The sequence below is a fragment of the Petromyzon marinus genome, chromosome 61 (genome assembly GCF_048934315.1).
Source record: "Petromyzon marinus isolate PM22_M1 ecotype Great Lakes invasive population chromosome 61, UKy_Petmar_22M1.pri1.0, whole genome shotgun sequence".
Taxonomy (NCBI): Eukaryota; Metazoa; Chordata; class Hyperoartia; order Petromyzontiformes; family Petromyzontidae; genus Petromyzon; species Petromyzon marinus.
This window is the reverse complement of record NC_133727.1, coordinates 84,706-106,984: the sequence shown is the minus strand read 5'-3', so window position 1 is coordinate 106,984 and position 22,279 is coordinate 84,706. Positions and strand designations below refer to the sequence as shown.

The window sequence follows — 22,279 nt, the reverse complement described above, 5'->3', positions numbered from 1 at the left end:
AAAAATCCACGCGACCATGCGGAGAGAGAGACATGCAAACTCCAAATATACAGGCGTCGGGGTTGGGCTCGAACCCACGAACTTCTGTATACCAGGCGAGGTAGTTAACATCTCGCCACTACTATTAAAAACACGCAAGAAATCAATTGTAAGTGGGCAAGGACATGCCATGGGAACAGCTGATGCAAGACGAAACCAGCTTGCGTGAGAGTGGAGGAGGCAGAGAGAAGGGAAGCGAATTCGAGGGAGACAGCGGGAGTACAGACGGGAGGGGGGGGGCAGTAGCAGCAGCGGCAGTGGGGGAGGGGGTGGAGGGGAATGGGGGAAGCCTCAAGCAACCAGAGACTCACACAGAGACCCATAGACTCGCAAAGATACCCATCCACTTGTAATGTCAGTCGTCAATCTATGGTGTGAGTGGACTAGTGGCCATGGGAGGTAATGACAGGGGAGTCAGCTTGCAGTACGAGTGGACTAGTGGATGTGGGAATGATGGAGAATCGGAGCGTGGCCAAGTGATGTAAGAGGATGGTAGAGTCTGGTGGTAGAGCGAGCGTCTAGAACCTGTGAGATGGTTCGAGAATGGGGGCGTGGCCTAGGATCGTATAAAAGGGAAATGTGTGGGAGACTTGGCTATTAAAGTGGGGTCTCCGTCTGTTCGAGTGTGAGCACGTTGCTCCTTAAAAAAGAAACCATCTCAAGACAAGTACGTCCAAGTCGTCAATACACACTCGCACAGAGTCCCATATACTCACAAGACCCATAGACTCACACCGAAACCCATACTCACATAGAAACCCATAGACTCAGACTCACACAAAGACCCATAGACTCACACACAGACCCATAGACTCACACAGACCCATAGACTCAAAGACTCATAGACTCACACATGACCCATAGACTCTCAGACCCATAGACTCAGACCGATGGACTCAAACAAAGACCCATAGACTCAAATAAAGACCCATAGACTCACACAAAGACTCAGACTCACACAGAGACCCATAGACTAACAGAGCCTCAATAGACTAACAGAAACCTATAGACTCAGAGACCCATAGACTCACAAACCCCTAAACTCAGAACCATAGACTTACAAAAAGACCCAGAGACAAACATAGAGACCCACAGATTCTCACCGAGATCTATACTCACACAGAGACCCATAGACTCACACAGAGACCCACAGACTCACACAGAGACCCACAGACTCACACAGAGACCCATAGACTCATGGAGGCAAGGAAGGAATGGAAGAGAATGGGGATGGCTGTGCCCAGCAGCGGGGTGTTACCGGCTGGCAACAACAGCGATAGCAACAACAGCGATAATAAACACACGTGCATAGTAACAATTATGTTTAAAATCTATTAAATGTGTTTGGGTTACCCACACGCGGCACATTCCGCCCGTCACCTGAATTGCTGCCTCGCAGCGGCAGCAGCACCAGCACGTGTGCCCGTGGAAAAAAATATTGGTTTTAATGGATTCTTATCTCCACGGCAGAGCCGGGTAGCGGTTTCACCTCTGTAACCACCAGACAGGGCTTACAGGAAAAGTCGAAAAAAAATGAGCCCAGCAGTGGAACAATTTGGTTGAGAATTTATACATTATATACCTCTATATATATGCCTACACACACACACGCACATAGGTGCGTGCGCCTCCCGTTCACGCGTTTTCATCACTCCCGTTGCAGGGGCCTCTGGGCGACGTGGCCGTGGGACCCTTGCTGGACGCTTTGGCAGCGGACAAAGCTGTCCAGGGGGGGAGGCAGCGATGGGTTTGTTGCTATGGGGACAACAGCTGCTGCTCATCTACCTGAACATCCAAGCAGGTACCGTTCCATTCCAACCGAGCGTGAGCAGGGGAGCGCGAGAATCCCGGTTGTTTGCGTTGACCCCCGATGGACATCCTGACTCCCGCCGCGAGAACGTGGAGTTTTCACCACTGTATCAAGGACCACCGATTTAGATGAGTGCTAGCCCCCCCGTGATGCCGTTCGAGAAACGAGTGCACACCGTTTGTGTGCCTGTCCCATGGTCCAAATATGCCAGTTGAGAAATGGTTCCTGATTACGGAGTACGTTTGGTATTTTGCATCAAAAGGAAGGTGCTGTTGCTGCTCCTGCCTGCCTGCTGTGTTTCATGCACAGTGTGGAGTCATTTCACAGGAGGATGGCAATGTCACTGCATATAATTCCTCATTGAGTAATATGCGGGTGATTTGTTTTTTAATTGAGGCAATGCGCGGGCATTTGTGACACACGCACACAGCAGCAACACTGTCCTTTTACTCACAGCAGCAACACTGCCTCTTTACTCACAGCAGCAACACTGCCCTTTTACTCACAGCATCAACACTGCCCTTTTACTCACAGCAGCAACACTGCCCCTTTACTCACAGCAGCAACACTGCCCTTTTACTCACAGCAGCAACACTGCCCTTTTACTCACAGCAGCAACACTGTCCTTTTACTGCAGAACCTTGGCAGGAACTTCCATTGGACTCGGTGAGGCTTTTCTGAGCAAACTAATGGAATCATAATCATAATAATGAATAACAGTGTCATGGCAACGTCACAACCCCGTTGACGCGTATCGCCGTGTGTTCCCCTCTGCTTCCACCGGCTGTTCTCCGTGCCCTAGGAGCGAACGCCCTGGGTCCTCTGACTCTGAGCACCAGGGGGGCCGTGCGGAAGGTGGGAGAGGGCCTAAGCGTGATCTGCACAGTCGCCAACGAAGATCGCAGGGTCAGCCTGGAGTGGACGCTGAATAAGGTGACAACGCCTCGGTACCGGTACTAGGGCAGCGACGTGGCTTTACCGAAAGACCCAAAGAATAAGTAAACAAAATGTTAAGGATTTTTTTAAATTCATTATAAATTACCTGCGGTCTACCATGGACCAAGCCCATTTAACACATCTGACTATTGCATCAATTGAGCAGCATAAACTTGCACGATCCATCACCGTTGAGGAAATCCTAGACCGATGGGGCCAGCAAGAAGACAAGTGACGCACAACAACTTAGTTGTGAGTGTTGTGCCTTGAAATGGTTTTATTTATGAACACTGTCACTGTGAGACTGTCTTCCTCTAAACTCAATACACGGTACAACTAAATACTATATTTAGTTAACGCCTACAAATTATTCTATACAAGCTTCAAAACATCCATAGCTATTTCAGTAAAAGAGAGTCGGGAGAAAGGAGGGGGCCCACAGTCGGATCTTGTAATAGATCCCCCTTTGAAATAGGGAGTTGCGCCTCTGGCCAGCAGGCCATCCAGGCGAATGCTGCGGCGTGTACTAACCATAAAACACGTGACGTCCGGTACACACCGCATCTAAAGATCCCATGAACGTCATTCGGCAAACTGTTAAGGCGAGCTAGAGCGGGTTCGGCAGGGTCAGCCAAGGAATGGAACGCGTCCGAGAAGGCATCGACTGAGGAGATTAATAATAATAGTAATGATAAACTCGGTTTTCTACAATAGCGCAATCTGCAGAAGGCCTCAAACCACTGCACGTAACAGCTTGCTAGGTTATGGAGAAAGCCTGTGGTAAAAAAAGAAAACGGGTGCGTTTTAGGATGCGATTTCAAAAGCGTAAACAGCACTCAGATTCCCCTATAATGGACCGATGCAGGAAGGGAAACTCCACAGTCGTGGAGCCTGGCTGCAAAATCCTCTTTCTCCCACCGAACAACAAAGTCTGGTCTTTGTGCAATCATTATAGGTAGTGGAGCAGAATCAGCAGATTTAAGTTTTCACAGTGAAGTATAAAACTTAAGCTGATTAGGCGGTGACATATTTAGGAGCCAACTAAATACAATAGTCCCTCGGCTAACGGTTACATCGGTTAACGGTTTTTCGGTTAACGTTCCGCCTCTCATTCGGCTTAACGTAAAAATGTTGATTCCCTATATGTTTACGTTATGCACGCGGGCGCCAATGTAGGCCAATCTGAGCGCTCGCTAAGTGGGCTGAGCCATGCCCTCAACCAATCAGCGATGCCCATTTATGAGCGTTTAGACCTCGACTAGCTTTGTTTACATTACGTTTTCTGTTTTGGCAGTGGAAACCGCTCCCTTGCAGACTTAGTGATTTGTACTCATTTTTTCAACTTATAAGTGTATTTGATTAACAGTTATTTCGGTTTACAGTAGTTTTCGTGGAACGGATTAAAAACGTTCTCTCGGGGACTACTGTACTCTTCAAGTAATTGCTGCACTTTACAGAGAGTCAGTGCACGGAGGAAAGGAAGAGGAGCGATGCAGTCACACGATTTAGACATGGAGTAAAATCCCGGGCGACCGAGTTGGGAGCAATGAAATCGAATTGTGTGAAAGTGCTGGATGGATCATTGCCTCGCAAGATCCTGTGAGGTGGCGGTGGCCTGGGGAGACCTTTGTCCAACAGTGGATTGACCGCAGCTGATGATGACTACTTTCTGTACAGAATCATAAATCTTTATTTAAACTGGCTTAGGAATTCGATGAGCTATGAAGCTCTTTGATCACAGGTGACAAGTAGGAGTGGGTGAGCGAGTTACGATAGGAAAAAAAACGATAGAAGTCTAAAATAGAGAAATGGTGAGTCAGGGTAAATAAAAAAGGTATATAAGGGCTAATTGCTTAAGTACATTAACTCCTCCTGATTCTTCAACATGCAGTAAATGCAAGCTTGCGCAAGGCAGCATCTGGCAATGTGACGCTGCGATCAATAATTTCAGTAAGCAGGGCGTCACGCTTGAGGTTAGCCAAGTACCCGTCGTGGTCTGCGAGGGGTATTTGGACCTACACACGTGGTTTAAAACACGTAGCAGGCTTTCGTGACCAATATCGTCCATAATAGATGTTTTTTGCGTTAGATCGCATAAATATAAATGTGTCATTAAACCCACCACCACATGACACAGCCAAATAGTAAGGTTGTGTCATGTAAACAAAACGTGCCAATTCGTTACTAGTTCAGCACACCGATGTTGTGTAGAATATAAACCCACAACATTTACAATTCGAGCACTCTGACGTTTCGCCGGTAATTACAACTGGCCTCATCAGGCGACAGGCGGAATTGTGGAGGCTTGTCTACGACCGTGGGGAGAGTAACGCATCCAATTGTGTACAGCTCTAAGTCAGCCACTGCTGGACGAGGAAGTCCTGACGCTACGCACGTCGTGTAAATTTGTTCGACCATACTTCACCACACTGGTAATTCTGCTTACATATTGTGTATGCAATTGTATTGTAATTGCATTTGTATTGGGCATTTGTTTATTGAGGAGAGCATCACTGACTCCCGTGACTATCATGACCTTGTGAAGTATATGTTTAGGTCAATACCGGTCACATTGTGTGGTGTTTCTTTTAGCAATAGGAGGACAAAAGAGGGCGGCAGAATGTAGAAACTCCACACGGCAAGGCACCCCGAGTTTGGAATCGAACCCAGGCGCTTGTTGGTGTGTAGACACGAGCGTCACCGCTGCACCACCACCTTGCCGCCCTGCATTTACGTTGCAGGGAATGGCCGATAATGTCCTTTCTTTCTCTCTCTCTCTGTGTCTCTCAGCTCCCTCTGAATGAAACCAGGGAGTACTCGCATCGCTCCGCTGGCCAGTTCCTCCTCGAGCAGACGCTCGTCCTGGGTCCCCTGCGGGTGGAGGACTCGGGAGAGTACTCGTGCCAGGCGGTGTCCATGACGGCCTCCCTGAACGAGTCATTTTGGCTTCGCGTGGTCGGTGAGATTTTTTTTGCCAACGCTGGCCGCGCCATACTCGAGGGTGACGACGTACCCGGCGGCGGATGAGGTTTCGTGAAGGGGGTCAAGAGGCGGTGGGAGGGAATTTTGGTGGGAAGCGACGTGGCCCTGCAGTGGCGCCTTTTCCCGCTTGTTCCAGAGTTTAATAGTTCGAATCAGGCAGTCACCCTCGGTGAACATTGCCGTGCGTATTCACCATCAAATATGTTTACGTCTGCTTTACAGCTGGCGTTAACGATCCCCCTCACGTGATTTAAACTAACTCTAACAAACACTGTTTATTTTACCAGGTAGGGCCCAACTGAGCTATATAGCCCTGTATAGCTCAAATTCATAGCAGCCAAATACTCTAAACACGTGACATTGATTCTAAATGTAGAGGGAAAACCGAAGGACTCAGAGAAAACTCAACACGACCACGGGTAGAGAGAACACGCAAACCCCAAATATGCAGGCGTCAGGATTGAACCCACGACCTCCTGCGTACCAGGCGAGGGAGTTAACATCTCCTAGCCACCACAGCGCCCTTTGAAATGTGTAGGGCGTTGTGTGCCGGCGTCAGGGTCTAAATTTGTCACTCGATTAGGGATTTACAAATTCGAGAGGTGGGGCCTTCTCCTGCAGTTTATCGTAGATTCATATTTTTATTACTGTAGTTATTAGTCATGGATAATATATAAACGTGCAGTATTTATATTTCGATTTAAAGCTTTCGTGACTGCAAGGATTAATCTTCTTTGGTTTTTTCGGTAAAGTCACGTAGAATGAGAATAAAATAATAAAATAACACAATAAAATTCTCACGACGTTTCGGCCACAACGCAAGCGTCTGTCTTCAGGTGAAAGGTACAGAACTGTCGGGACGAGAGAGCTTCAATGAACGATGTTAAGATTCGTAGCGACTTTTAAGCTGGTTGGGAGAAGTGAGGCGCCTTGACAAAGGGGTTTACATATCAAATAGCTGAGGGATTAGCTTGTGACTGGTCACAAGAATGGCTATGTTAAAGTCAAAACCTACACATCCACAGAGGCAACTAGTAATTTAGCATTGAAATAGCTAAGGGATTAGCTTGTGCAAATAGCTGAGGGATTAGCTTGTGACTGGTCACGGAAATGGCTACGTTAAAGTCAAAGCCTACACATCCACAGAGGCAACTAGTAATTTAGGATTGAAATAGCCAAGGGATTAGCTTGTGACTGGTCACAGAAGTAGATGTTAAAGTAAAGGCCTACACATCCACAGAGCTTCAATGAACGCTGTTAAGATTCGTAGCGACTTTTAAGCTGGTTGGGAGAAGTGAGGCACCTTGACAAAGGGGTTTACATATCAAATAGCTGAGGGATTAGCTTGTGACTGGTCACAGAAATGGCTATGTTAAAGTCAAAACCTACACATCCACAGAGGCAACTAGTAATTTAGCATTGAAATAGCTAAGGGATTAGCTTGTGACATCTATTTCCGTGACCAGTCACAAGCTAATCCCTCAGTTATTTGCACACGCTAATCCATTAGCTATTTCAATGCTAAATTACTCGTAGCCTCTGTGGATGTGTAGGTTTTGACTTGAACATCGCCATTCCTGTGACCAGTCACAAGCTAATCCCTCAGCTATTTGATATGTAAACCCCTTTGTCAAGGCGCCTCACTTCTCCCAACCAGCTTAAAAGTCGCTACGAATCTTAACATCGTTCATTGAAGCTCTGTCGTCCTGACAGTTCTGTACCTTTCACCTGAAGACGGCCGCTTGCATTGTGGCCGAAACGTCATGAGAATTTTATTGTGTTATTTTATTATTTTATTCTCATTCTACGTGACTTTACCGAAAGAACCAAAGAAGAGTATTTATATTGTTTAATTGTAGTATGTAGTGTATAATATCCTGTATATGATATTTCACACTGAAATCGAGCATGGCTACTTTTTTTGTCACGCACACAGTGCCGATCGCTGGACTGGTTACAGCCAGATAATATTGAAAGCCGGATAATCTCACACCAGATAATTGATCGTCAACTGTATTATCCATGATAAACGCTGCCCTGATGTCGATGTGACCATCCATCTCGACCTCCTCTCTCTCTTTGGGCGCGCGTGCGCTCAGAGAAAGGTTACGTGGTGCTCAGCGTGGATGGACCCTGGGAGCTGCAGCTGAGCAAAGGGGAGACGCTCCAGATGAAGGTCGCCATCGACTCCTACCCTCGCGAGACCCAACGCCAGTGGCTGCGCAATGGCACGGTGATGTTAGACCACGGCTCCGGGGATTTGTGCAACAATGAAACCAGGTATTGCGCCATCCCACAAACGTGTCGGGGCACGTGTGTGTCAGAGGGTTTTTGTGTTTACGCATTTGCTGAGCACAGGGTCCCAAAGACCCAAAATGTCAAGTGCATGCATGTTGAACGTCGTTCCCACTGTACGTAGCCGACTGTGCTAATCTGGAGGATGACCGGCGACGAAGCAGCTCCGTCAAAAGTTGTAATAGTCAAGAGGATAACACGTTTCCTGGGTTGGGCAAAGCTTGTTGTTGTTATTCATAGAGCTTGGGAAAGAGATATAAACTATATATTTGTTTTACCAGGTAAGGCACCACTGAGCCATAAAGCACTTTTTTCAGAAGTAACCTGGCCACAAATGATAGCTCAACAAAGTGGCTTATCATCATCATGTGGACATTTATAGCAGCCAAATACTGTAAACGCACATGGATTCTAAATATGAAGGGAAAAACACGGAAGACCCGGAAAACGCCAAATATACAGCAGGCGTCAAGATCGAACCCATGACCTCCTGTAATCCAGGCGAGGTAGTTAACATATATTAGCCACCAAGGGCGTGGAGTGAGGGTCGTGTCCACGCAGCGTGCCGACTGACATCGCACGCCTTGACTACCACCGGCCCCACCCACTGGTTCTGCTGGGCCCTGAGCCCGATTCGGAAGTCTTGGGTAGTCTGCGCATAAGGGCTCGGCTCTGGCTTGGCACAGCAAGAAGGCGAGTGGGAAAATCACCCGTACCATAATGGCCCCATTCTAACTCGGCTCGGATGTGCCCATGAAAATGTGCTGTGAGTGGCTAACGATTTTATTGGTTCATTCACGTGTAATTAATTGGCTGATGTATGTGTAGCTGCAGTTGTGATGATTGTTTAATAATTCACTGATTCATCTTCTTTGGTTCTTTTGGTAAAGTCACGTAGAATGAGAATAAAATAATAATAAAATAAAACAATAAAATTCTCACGACGTTTCGGCCACAACACAAGTGGCCTTCTTCAGGTGAAAGGAACAAACCTGTCGGGACGACAGAGCGACGACAGAGCTAATTGTAGCTCTGTCGTCCCGACAGGTTTGTTCCTTTCACCTGAAGAAGGCCACTTATGTTGTGGCCGAAACGTCGTGAGAATTTTATTGTTTTATTTTATTATTATTATTATTTATTCTCATTCTACGTGACTTTACCAAAAGAACCAAAGAAGATGAATCCTTGCAGTCACGAAAGCTTTAAATCGAAATTCACTGATTCTATAATTGATTGATATGTTTAGCTACCATGCGATGGTCGTGTAATTAATTGATTCATGTGTGTAGCTGCACGGCTGATGGTTACAAATTAATTGACTAATTAATGCGTGGAGCGACAGGTGTGATGGTCATGCAATGAATTAACTGACTGTCTAATTGGCCAATGTGTTGTAGCGACACGTGTGATGGGAGAGTCATTCACCGAGTGTCACCGGAGGATGGAGGTATCTACACGTTCGTCGCTAGGAACGAAGACAACGAGACGTCTGTGGACTTCTTTGTTCACGTTAATGGCAAGGAACAACACACCCTCTGCTATGGCTCCCACCACGGTTACCGTTCCTCATGAACGTCGCTCGTTCATTCCTCCACCCACGTTGAGGGCTCTTGCCATCCAAAATTTTCAACGACCACCACACTGCAGGTCACAACAAACACAGACCCCCCGTATAGCCTGTAACAAATTGTTGGGGCAAGTGCTGTTAGCGAGCACCTACGAAGGCCGGAATGGCACACGAGGGGGTGGGTGGCCAGCACCACACCAGTACTCATTTGAGGCTGAGTCGACCTAGGGGTAACCCATAAGTAATTTAAATAATCGTCAATGGTGTTGGCCGTGAGCGGGAATCGAACTCGGGAAATTGGGTTAGTAGCACAGCGCGCTAACCGCTACACGACAACACACTCATTCACTCGACACACTGCAGGTCACAACACTCCTTGCACACTACACCACATTGGAATTCCCCGGAGGGCTGTGCCTGCTGATGGTGAAATCATATTCGAGGCATTCAATCAAAATATTGAAGTTTAAAGTGTCGAAGGTAGCAGGCATAGAACTGCTGTCGAGAGAGGAGAGGATGTCTTAACAAGTGCAGCCTCGGTCGAGCGAGCAGCGCAGTAGACAGACTGCAGGCGACAGAAATTGGAAGATAAAGTGAACCAACCTTTGACAAGGGCGAAGTGCTACAAAGAGTTTGGAGATGGTTGATGAGTTCGTGATGGGGCGGTCGTGGTAGTTTGCAGGGTCCTGGAGGTCAGAGTCACGTTAATTTTGCGAAGGAGTCACTTAGCCCAATACAAGCGAGGAATAGGCGGGGTTGATCATGACCCTCTGAAAAAGATGCCCTGATGGTGAAGAGATGCTGGTAAATGTCAAAAAAATGTATACATGGGTATTTATGTAAATATAAATCTATGGGTCTCCATGTAAATCTATGGGTCTCCATGTAAATCTATGAGTCTCCATGTGAATCTGCGGTCCTCTATGTAAATTTATGGAACTCTATGTACATCTTTGAGTCTCCATGTGAATCTGCTGTTCTCTATGAAAATCTATGGGGTTTCTAATTTTAATCTTTGGGTCTCTTAAACGTCCTTTCCTCCCCTTTCCCAGGGAGCGGCTTGGAGCGACCAGTTGTGATCCAGAGCGTCGTCAAACTGTCCGGCAAGGAGAACAATTTTTTCGAGGTGACGCTCACCCTATCGGTGTTCTTCGTCTTCCTTAGCTCCCTTTTCATCGTCTTCCTCTACAAACACAAGCAGGTGATATGCCGGAGATTGGATACCGACAGTAAAACACAACCAGCTGTGATACCGGAGATTGGTTACCGACAGTAAAACACAACCAGCTGTGATACCAGAGATTGGATACCGACAGTAAAACACAACCAGCTGTGATACCGGAGATTGGTTACTGAGAGTAAAACACAACCAGCTGTTACACCGGAGATTGGTTACCGACAGTAAAACACAACCAGCTGTGATACCGGAGATTGGATACCGACAGTAAAACACTACCAGCTGTGATACCGGAGATTCGTTACCGACAGTAAAACACAACCAGCTGTGATACCGGAGATTGGTAACCGACAGTAAAACACAACCAGCTGTGATACCGGAGATTGGATACCGACAGTAAAACACAACCAGCTGTGATACCGGAGACTGGCTACCGACAGTAAAACACAACCAGCTGTGATACCGGAGATTGGTTACCGACAGTAAAACACAACCAGCTGTGATACCGGAGATTGGTTACCGACAGTAAAACACAACCAGCTGTGATATCGGAGATTGGTTACCGACAGTAAAACACAACCAGCTGTGATACCGGAGATTGGATACCGACAGTAAAACACAACCAGCTGTGATACCGGAAATTGGATACCGACAGTAAAACACAACCAGCTGTGATACCGGAGATTGGTTACCGACAGTAAAACACAACCAGCTGTGATACCGGAGATTGGTTACCGACAGTAAAACACAACCAGCTGTGATACCGGAGATTGGTTACCGACAGTAAAACACAACCAGCTGTGATACCGGAGATTGGTTACCGACAGTAAAACACAACCAGCTGTGATACCGGAGATTGGTTACCGACAGTAAAACACAACCAGCTGTGATACCGGAGATTGGTTACCGACAGTAAAACACAACCAGCTGTGCGTTAGTAGAGATCGCTACTGAAAGCAGAACACAAGCTCCAATTGACATCGTGATAATCATCGCGTCGTAAAATGCAAGCAGGTTAATGACATCACCCATGCCTGCAATCCAGCACTGGAAGCAGTGAGGGTTGGTGTACCACACAGATGTCTCCAAGCTCCACCCTTCCCATGGGTGTTGTCGAGGTGCCCGTACCCTGGCACTCCAGAAGAAGGCAGCACAGCAAGTGCGACTAATCTCCATCTATTCCATCTGCATGGGATAGTCTCGCCCCCTCGCACCCGTGAACATTTTCGAGGTCCTCCTACACGTATGATCACTCATCAGTTAAAATACCGAAGGTCAAGTATAATAATGGGAAAGCAGCCAAGGGATGGCACTGAATGCATCTTCCGAGGAGACGGGGCTATGAAATTAGTTTGTGTGTAGGCGCCGACGGCAGCAACGATAATGATGATGGTGATAATCGTATTGTGAATTGACATTGCAGAAGCCTCACTACGAGATTCGGTGGAAAATCATCAGCAGTGTGAATGCTGAAACCAACGAGTACATCTACATCGACCCGTCCACCTTGCCCTACGAGCCCGTGCGCTGGGAGCTCGACCCCAGCCTTCTCACTCTTGGTAAGCTGATCGCCATCGGTGCAAGCGGACTAGAGAACCGGCTTACAAGTACTCATAGACTTATATAGAGACCCGTAAGCTTACATAGAGGCCCATAGACTTACACAGAGACCTGTAAGCTTTCATAGAGATGTATAGGCTTACACAGAGACACATATACTTACATAGAGACCCATAGGCTTATACAGCCTTATACAGATTCAGACTTGCATATAGAGCCATGTAGGCTTGCAGACTTAAAGACATAGGCTGACACAGACTTGTACAGATCCATAAATATATACTCACATACATATGCATCATTAGACCATGTATGTATATATAGATCCAAAGACATATATAGTGTATTTTTATATTAGTGAGTCGCAGACGTAGACTTTGCAGGCAACGTATTTTATCTCGTTCCAACACACGGGGTAACTTCCCCTTAACAGAATAACAACCTAAGGTGGTGACCACCCGGCTAACTACACTAGTTACTACACTAGTTACTACACCAGTTACTACACTGGTTACCACGTAACTGTTACTACGGACCCGGGACCAACAGCATCTGCCTGGGTCAACGTGCTGGAAGACTCGTTGAACGGAGATCTGAGACGAAGGGTTTCTTTCCCGGGATGAACAACGCTGGTCCCTCTCGGGACCCGGCTTATAGTTTCTGTGGCGTGGCCGGCTCCGCCCTTGGCCACGTCCAGCGTCCAGAACCCTCGGGAAGGATCTGGGTCCCAATCACGTGACCCCCCTAGCCCCCTCTTTCAACTTAACCGGTCACGTCTCCTCCCGGGTCAACCAGAGTGCCATGGCCTCACACAAACCGATCCTTCGGTCGGCACCCACACACCCTGTCCCGTAGGGCCGGCACTGCACTTACAGCCTGGTGCCATCCAGCGCTATTATCCAGCGCACACCGTGCCCCTCTAGGGCCGGTACTACACCCACAGCATGGTGACATCCAGCGATGTCACTACATTAGTAAAAGTTCATGTGTATATATGTGTCGTGTTAAGTTGTGGGGAAAACGGTAGTGTAGCGGTTAGCGCGCTGCGCTACGAACGTGGCGACCCGAGTTCGATTTCCGCTCACGGACAACACCAGTGACGATTATCTGAACCGGTCATGGGCCTCCCCTAGGTCGACTTAGCTTCAAATAGGTACCTGTTGTGGCATGTAAATAACACCACTGCGAAGACAAAGGCGGTTAGGCGTGGTGCTGGCCACCCACATTATCGTGTGCCGTGCCGGCTTTCATAAGTGATACTCACTTACAGCACTTACCCCATTAGTCTGTTAAGGCTGCATGGGGGATCTTTGTCTTTAGTATGAAGTGTGTGCGTGTGTGTATAAACGTGAAGCGTAGTGGTGAGCACACTGCGCTACGAATCCGGTGACCAGTTGATTCCCGCTCACAGATAATAACGGTGGTGAATAACTGAATCTGTCTTGGGCCTCCTATAGGGTGACTCAGCCTTTACACGAGTACCTGGGTGCAGTGTGTAAACATAAGCACGAGTGAGACAAAGGCAGTCGGGGCGTGGGTTCCTAGGCACACTGCTCACCCCGGTTGTGTGCCATGCAGAGGTGCGACTCGATCCCAGCACTTGCCCCAGCGTGTTGTGTACGGCTACACAGGCCGTGTTTATGTCTGTGCCTTGTGCAGGGAAGACGATCGGCTGTGGCGAGTTTGGTAAGGTGGTGGAGGCCAAGGCCCACGGGATCCCGCACCAGGGCTCCGTGACCCGCGTGGCCGTCAAGATGCTCAAGCGTGGGTTCCCTTTGGCCACCACTTGCATCTTCACGTAATTTACATGGCGCCTTCGCCAAGGTGCTTTACAAACAATTAACAACGGTACTACAACAACAACGCGTTCGTGGATGTAATGGTGGAGATGCGGTGGATGAAACAGATGAGAGGGAAGCAATGGTGGCGAATCTGTTACGCGTGAATTCGGTGAAAAGAAGTTGATGACAGGAGATGATGATAAATGGATTGAATGAATGAGGTTAATGAGTGATAGCCACCAACTAATCCTCCTAAATTACCACTTACCCATTATCTTAAAACTACCACTAACCCATCATCCTATAACTACCACTAACCCATCCTCCTATCGCTAGCACGAACACACCCCTAGCATCCATAATATAATATAATCCATAATATAATCCATAATATAAGCCTACGTGTTAAAAAGGACAATATCAAAGGGCTCGCATAATGCACATGGCATAATTTACGTTGACTCATTAATCCCTCCCTCCCCCCACTTTGCTGTGATACCGGAGATTGGTAAGAGCGCAGAAGTGTGGTTACCACATCTACGCCTCTATATAAGGAGCAAAACAGTAAGACTTCTCCATAAATCTGGCTGTTGTAATTACTGGCGAAACGTCGTACTCAGATTGCAAATGTTGTGGCTTGGCTCTCCAACACAGCGGCGTGCTATACTAGTATACTACACTATATACTACTACACAATACACTACTATACACTACACTATACACTACTATACACTACTACACAATACACTATACACTACACTATACTACTACACTACTATACACTACACTATACACTACTATACACTACACTACTATACACAATACACTACACTATACACTACACTATACACATTGTCACGTTCTGTTTACGTGACAATCCTTACTAGTTGGCTGTGTCGGGTGGTGGCGGGTTTTAACGACACATTTATATATTTACGTGATCTAACCCCAAACAAAAAAACCTCGATGGGTGTTAAACACCCCTGTGCCTGCGAATAACCGGATGGCTGAGACTCAGGTGGTGAGGCTCACTGGGCTAAGCATCTCTTTAATATCGGGACAACTCGGCTGCAATGAGGGGGCGGAGATAGATAAGTCACGGACAAGTCCAGCCAAGATTTTGTAAACCATTAATTTAATCTTAAACCTGATTCTAAAACAGATTGGGGTGGGGGGGGAGCCAATGGAGGAAAATAGAATGGGGATGAAATGTATGTGGGTGCGCCAGCGTTTTCGGACCACCCACATCCGTTGAATAAGAGAATCCGAGGGACCCTTTATAATAGAGAATTGCAGCAATCCAGCCCGGAGGGGAGTCTATTCATCAGCCTGTACGCAAAGTCCTCGTTTCAAGCGTGGTCGATGCGTTCCTGAAAAGTGCCAAGTTAAGCAAAAAAACCGCGTTCGGCGAAAAACGAATTCCCCGTAAGTAACGATACAGTTTGTCGAGGTACGACGTACTGTGCGCACAAGGTGAGATGGCGGGACAATTAACTCGGAATAGGCCGCCGCATTACTGCATCACTGCACCGCTCATCCACGCAGCTCAAGAAAGCAGTTCGTCGTTGACCCCTCAGAAACCTCGTTTTCACGGTGCGCACATTCCGCGTGATATAACGGTGTGCATTCCGGGTTGTTAGGCAAGTGTTCCCCTTCTGAAAGAAGCGCGTTATTGCAACAAAAAACGTGTTGCAGTGTGGGAACGCGTTAAGCGAGGACTTACCCTTTGTCCGGTCATCTCCGCCCGTTTAACCGTCCGCTTGTCCGACGTGTGTCTGTGTCTGTCCGCTTGTCCCCGTGTCTGCGTGTCGTCTTGCCCGTGCAGCCAGGGCACACCATGCGCACAAGGAGGCGCTGATGTCGGAGCTGAAGATCATGAGTCACCTGGGACGCCACCTCAACATAGTCAACCTGCTGGGAGCGTGCACACGTGAAGGTGGTGACGGGGGATACGGTGTGCCGGGAGTGGATGTATTTTCCAGATTGTTGGTAGCCTGGCATAAGAACCTGACTAGTAGCCACAGCCAGAGTGGGATGTATACCTGATGTGATGAATCGGATGCAAACAAATTTCCGGGTCGCCTAGCCAGAGAGACCTGGATTAATTTAAGCGCAGCGACGATTATGATATGATGGTGATAAAACTGATTGTTGTGCTCACAATGATGTTGGTAGTGATGATGGTTGTGGTCATGAAGATGACTAATGGTGATGATGATGGTGATCATAATACTCATGATCATCACTACTATCCTCACCTCCACTGTGGTGATGATGACGACAACGACTATGCTGATTTTAAAATTCTCATTACAGATCCCATTCTGGTTATCACGGAGTACTGCAATTACGGAGATCTGCTGAATTATTTACGGAGAAAGTGGCATATTCTGAACAGTGGAAACAACGATGACGCCACCAATTATCAAAACCTGACCATCGCCAGAAGGTTTGCATCTAGCCTGTATGTACGTGTGTGTATGTTAAACTTCTTTCACACTGTACGTAGCCAACCGTGCTAATCGGAGGTGCAGGGAAATAACTCAACACAAAAAGCAGTGTTAAAGAAATTAATTTTCAATCGAGATAATTTAAAAGTGCACAGCTCCAGTGGATTCCTATCAGAAGGAACAGCGTTCCAGACGGCTGCAGAAACGGACGGTGTGGTGACCGTCTTTGTTCGATGGCCAGCCAGAAGCCACTGCTGCTACAAAAAATACCGGAGTCCGCATGATAGCCTAGCACCAACTGTGACAATACACATCTTCGCATGTGTATGGAGCTTGCTTAAATGCCTCAGCAACTTCTTAAAGGACCTTGCTATAGATCTCGTCTCAAATATTGAGAAAGGGCATCCCCAGTGGCAACTGTCCCCGTGCGACACATCGACTCAGCACCTGCCTGTTAGGCTAACAGCAGGAGGAGATGGTTGCTATTTGCACTGTAAAAGTGTAATACCAATTGAGTATTTTATGAATTTGCAGTGTAATGTTTAGAATTTGGTACATTTGCAGCATGAGACTGGTACGTAATGGCCTCTAGATTTGAAGCTTTCGTGACTGCAAGGATCCATACTCTTTGGTTCTATTCGGTAAAGTCATGTAAAAGTATAAAACAAAAAATTAACGACGTTTCGGCCACAACACAAGTGGCCTTCATCAGGTGAAGGGACCAGACCATCTCGAGGACAGCGCTGGAGTGAACACAGCCAAGCTCAGACCGCGACCTTTAAGCTTGTGTGAGAGGAATTTAGGTGCCTTGACAAAGGAATTTGTATAAAAATTAGCATTTAATTGGTGGACTTAGCATGATGAACGGTGTAGAGGGGGTGAACATGTGCAGACCGGCGAGGGGGGGAGGGGGAGTTACTAAAAGATCTCCAAAATTCTAAACAAACACAATATCCTGGTCCGGTTCAATACAGTACACAAAATCCGTGACCTGATCCCTTCCGTGAAGGATATCATTCTTGACTTACAGTACCCCGGAGTTTACAAATTGATCTGCACCTGTGGTGACTGCTATATCGGGGAGACGAAACGACATGTCTCTGACCGAATTCGCGAGCACAAATAAGATTTGAAACACGGCAGAACGAATTCTTCTGCCGTAGCTGATCACTGTTACAACGCTGTGGGTGATCACGATATAATTTTCTCCGATACCAAGGTTCTTTGCAAACCCACGGGTTTTTATCAGAGATTTGTTCACGAGGCAATTCAGATTTACAAACACAGACACAATTTCAACCGAGAAGATGGTTTCAAATTAAGCAACCATTGGAAAGATGTTCTAAATCGAACCAAAAATTAAACAAATTTTCAATGGTACTGTATATTTTTTCAAGTAGTGGTATCCCAAACTTTCGCAGCTGCTTAAATTCCCTTTTCACACCATCAATATGTAAACTCCCCCTCCCCCCCTCGCCGGTCTGCACATGTTCAACCCCTCTACACCGTTCATCATGCTAAGTCTGCCAATTAAATGCTAATTCTTATGCTAATTCCTTTGTCAAGGCACCTTAATTCCTCTCACACAGCTTAAAAGTCGCGGTCTGAGCTTGGCTGTGTTCACTCCAGCGCTGTCCTCGAGACAGTCTGGTCCCTTCACCTGATGAAGGCCACTTGTGTTGTGGCCAAAACGTCGTGAATTTTTTATTTTATTTTTTGTTGTTTTATATTTTTACGTGACTTTACCGAATATAACCAAATTGTACGTAATGGCCTACCCTTTTCAAATGATAACAGGGTATCATTAACATCCATTGTGAAGCAGATAGCATGCAACATCTATTAAGGTTATCCCTCGCATGATCCCATCCCTAACCCATGTCTATTATGGTTATCCCTCGCATGATCCCATACCTAACCCTAACCCAATATCTAGTAGGGTTATCTCTAACAGCATGATCCCATCCCTAACCGATTGTCTAGTAGGGTTATCCCTAACAGCATGATCCCATCCCTTACCCATGTCTATTATGGTTATCCCTCGCATGATCCCATACCTAACCATAACCCAATGTCTAGTAGGGTTATCCCTAGCAGCAGGATCCCATCCCTAACCATAACCCAATGTCTATTAGGGTTATCCCTCGCATGACCCATACCTAACCCTAACCCAATGTCTATTAGGGTTATCTCTAGCAGCATGATCCCATCCCTAACCCTAACCCAATGTCTAGTAGGCTTATCCCTAGCAACATGATCCCATACCTAACCCTAACCCATGTCTATTAGGGTTATCCCTAGCATGATCCCATACCTATCCCTAACCCAATGTCTAGTAGGGTTATCCCTAGCAGCATGATCCCATCCCTATCCATAACCCAATGTCTAGTAGGGTTATCCCTAGCAGCATGATCCCATCCCTAACCCTAACCCAATGTCTATTAGGGTTATCTCTAGCAACATTATCCCATACCTAACCCTAACCCAATGTCTATTAGGGTTATCTCTAGCAGCATGATCCCATCCCTAACCCAATGCCTATTGGGGTTATCCCTCGCATGATCCCATACCTAACCCTAACCCAATGTCTAGTAGGGTTATCTCTAGCAGCATGATCCCATCCCTAACCCTAACCCAATGTCTATTAGGGTTATCTCTAGCAGCATGATCCCATCCCTAACCCTAACCCAATGTCTAGTAGGGTTATCCCTAGCAGCATGATCCCATACCTAACCCTAACCCAATGTCTGTTCACCGCAAATTTCTGGAACAAGTTGGCGGATCGTCCTCATTGCTTGGGTCAATTCACCCGTGCCCGGTGATGTGAGATGAGACGCGACAGGAGAAGAAAACTATTCCCTTTTGTGGATTTCATTGAAAAAGTCGAACATTTTCATGATAAGGAATTTACAAAATGAAGGTGAATGACTGCTGCCCACAGCGATGTAATGGCTCACACACCAGGCTTGCAAATCCGGAGGTCGCCAGTTCGATTCCATGTCCGGGCGTGGAAGTGGTATAAATAGGTGCAATCACAGTGGTTCGGTGGGTTGCACGTGGTGGGGTAAAGTGTGGGTAACTGCCACATCTTTGTGGCACTTTGAGATCCTTGATGAAAAGCGCTATATAAATGTAATTATTATTTTCTTCCGAAACTTCTGCTGGCCTGTGTAGAATAATAAACGCGATTTGGCACAGGTGGGAAGCGTGGGTAGCTCGCATGCTCAGCCACCGCATGCCCAAGCAGCTTGTTTTGCTGGATAGATAGGGCTAAACGCACGTGGCACGGCCTGGAGAAGAAATGGACTGATGCGGGACAGGAGGATGTGGAGCTGAGTGGAATTGCCGAAGACTGGTACCACTGGTGTCAAGATTGGCCTCTATGGAGGAGGCTCGTGAAGGATGCTAATGGGCAGTTGGAGGCAGTCGCCCTCCATCAACAAAGGAGGGCAGCGGAGCGATGCTCACAACAATGGGCGAAGCGCAGGAAGGATAAAATGCAGCAAGTTAGCATAGTAGGGGGCAAAGGTGGTGCATCTGCCAGTCAACCCATGGCACCCCAGGGTTCTGTCCCGTGACCTTCCGTCAGCGGCGAGCCTTCCACACACTTTACACTATGGCTACAGAGTGCACCTAGCTTGGCACAAACGCTGCAGATGACGTCGCCACCACTTGATGTTGACGAGTGATGTACCGTTGTGGTTTGTAGAATGGAATCGACCCAGGTTGCGGTTGGAATTGAAGAATACAGTCTCAAGGCGGCGCTTATGAATCAAGCGGAGCGAGGATTTATTCATGGGCACAAAGGTATCGGCGGTACTTTTGCATGCACACACTCCCTCCCCGCACCTCTGTGGAGCACGGTTGGCTATGTACAGTGCGGAACAAGTTCAACATACAGTACATACATCTTGTGTAATGCACAAGTCACCTTGAATAGCTCCACCTACACATAAGGGCTATCAATCTTTCGGCCCATTGGGCCTTCCAGACTGATGTTTGACCCGGCAACTTTTATTCACGAATGGCAAAACTCTGGGTTGGTGTCACCCCTTCTGTGGAATCATAATCTGAATCAGGTGTACTCAACAAATACTGTTGGGTTTTGCCAGATGTTATTGTTAGGTCCCCTCTCACCGCACCGTGGGCCATCACAGTCACACAGTAATTTGGAACACTACACCAAATGTGGGCAGGTAGTGGCCTAAATAAAATGACAGTTGATCATCGATTATTCCGCGCGCGATTATCCGGCTGCTGCTTCCAAATTAATCCGACGGTCCCAGGCGGATCCGGGAAAGCCAGAAAAAACACTCCAAAGGCTGTGACCAGTCTGGTGATCGGCACCGTGTGTGACAAACAAAGTAGCTACGCTTGATTTCAGTGTTAAATATTATATACGGTACATTATACACTACATACAACTTTAAAAAATTCAATACTGCACGTATATACATCACCCCATTCAGAGTCTTCGAGATTGGAGTGGTAAGTACGGTACAGTAAATAGTTACATTTGACAGGATATTTATTTTTGTGTATTTGTATGTTTATTTATACCAATTTCATATAGTAAACTAATTTAAAACAAAAAAACATTAACATTTAAAAACATGCTATGCAAGAATGAGCAAAAGTGAGCTATTTAAAATTATGTAGTGATTGTTTAAAAATTCGGCGTCCCCTTCCCCCTCAAATAATCGATGATCTACTATACTCTATAGTTAGGGCATTTCTGAGTCGTCCGGGCTTCCTTGTGCGCCGCAGGCTGGGACGCGTCGTCGGAAGAGGAGAGAGAAGCAATCGCGAGCGATGACTCCACTCCGTTCGGGGTGGACAACCTCCTGAGCTTCTCGGAGCAGGTCGCGAGCGGTATGGCCTTCCTCGCTCACAAGAACGTGAGTCGCGAGAGGAGTGACTCAGCACTCAGCCGCTCTCCTGGGTTAAACGAGTGGTGGAACATAATGACGATTATACGTGATGATTTTAACCTGTCTCTGTGTCTCTCTGTATGTGAGACACAGAGACAGGTTGTCTGTCTGCCTCTATCTTTACAGGGCCTCCGGAAATTCACCTGTTTCGATTTTACCATGTGTGACTGCGCGTGTTTAACTGTGTCTCTGTATGTGACCGTGTCTGTGGTGCACGTCCTTGTTGGCCTTTATATGTCTGTCTGGGTGGCGAGTGGTCGCTCAGTGGTTAGCTCACTGCGCTACGAACCCAATGGCCGGAGTTCGATTCCCGCTCATGGCCAACGCCAGTGATAATTATCTGAACCGGTCTTGGGCCTCCCCTAGGTGGACTCAGTCCCAAATGAGTACGTGGTGCAGTGCGTAAACATCACTACTGGGGAGACAAAGGCGGTCAGGCGTGGTGCTGGCCACTCACCCCCTCGTTACCATGTCGGCCTTTATAGGTGATCGCTAATAGCACTTTCCGCAACGGTATGTTAAGGCTATACGGGGGAGGGGATCTGTCTTTTTGGTGGCAAATATCTGAACTGGCCCCGGGCACACCCTAGATCGACTCGGCCTTAAATTAGTACCTGGTGTGGTGTGTAAACATCTACACTGGGGAGACAAAGGCGGCCGGGCGTGTTGCTGGGCACCTACCCCGTAGTGTATCGTGGCCGACCTTCACAGAACTTGCCCCAAGTTTGTTGAAGGCCACACAAGGAATTT

At 47.2% G+C, this 22,279-nt stretch overlaps 1 protein-coding gene across 2 annotated transcripts in view; it reads left to right on the top strand.

Moving 5' to 3' along the window:
* Positions 1-368: 368 nt before the first annotated feature.
* Positions 369-22,279, top strand: part of LOC116955687 (mast/stem cell growth factor receptor Kit-like) — a 29,046-nt gene continuing 7,135 nt past the window's right edge. For both annotated transcript variants that reach the window (XM_076053401.1, XM_076053400.1), the window contains exons 1-12: positions 369-1,840; positions 2,652-2,782; positions 5,576-5,744; positions 7,867-8,047; positions 9,460-9,578; positions 10,682-10,830; positions 12,230-12,365; positions 14,026-14,130; positions 15,974-16,084; positions 16,465-16,597; positions 20,308-20,405; positions 21,366-21,496. In XM_076053401.1, coding sequence (XP_075909516.1) covers positions 1,783-1,840; positions 2,652-2,782; positions 5,576-5,744; positions 7,867-8,047; positions 9,460-9,578; positions 10,682-10,830; positions 12,230-12,365; positions 14,026-14,130; positions 15,974-16,084; positions 16,465-16,597; positions 20,308-20,405; positions 21,366-21,496 — 1,521 coding nt within the window. In that variant the 5' untranslated portion in view covers positions 369-1,782. The remainder of the gene's footprint in view (positions 1,841-2,651; positions 2,783-5,575; positions 5,745-7,866; positions 8,048-9,459; positions 9,579-10,681; positions 10,831-12,229; positions 12,366-14,025; positions 14,131-15,973; positions 16,085-16,464; positions 16,598-20,307; positions 20,406-21,365; positions 21,497-22,279) is intronic.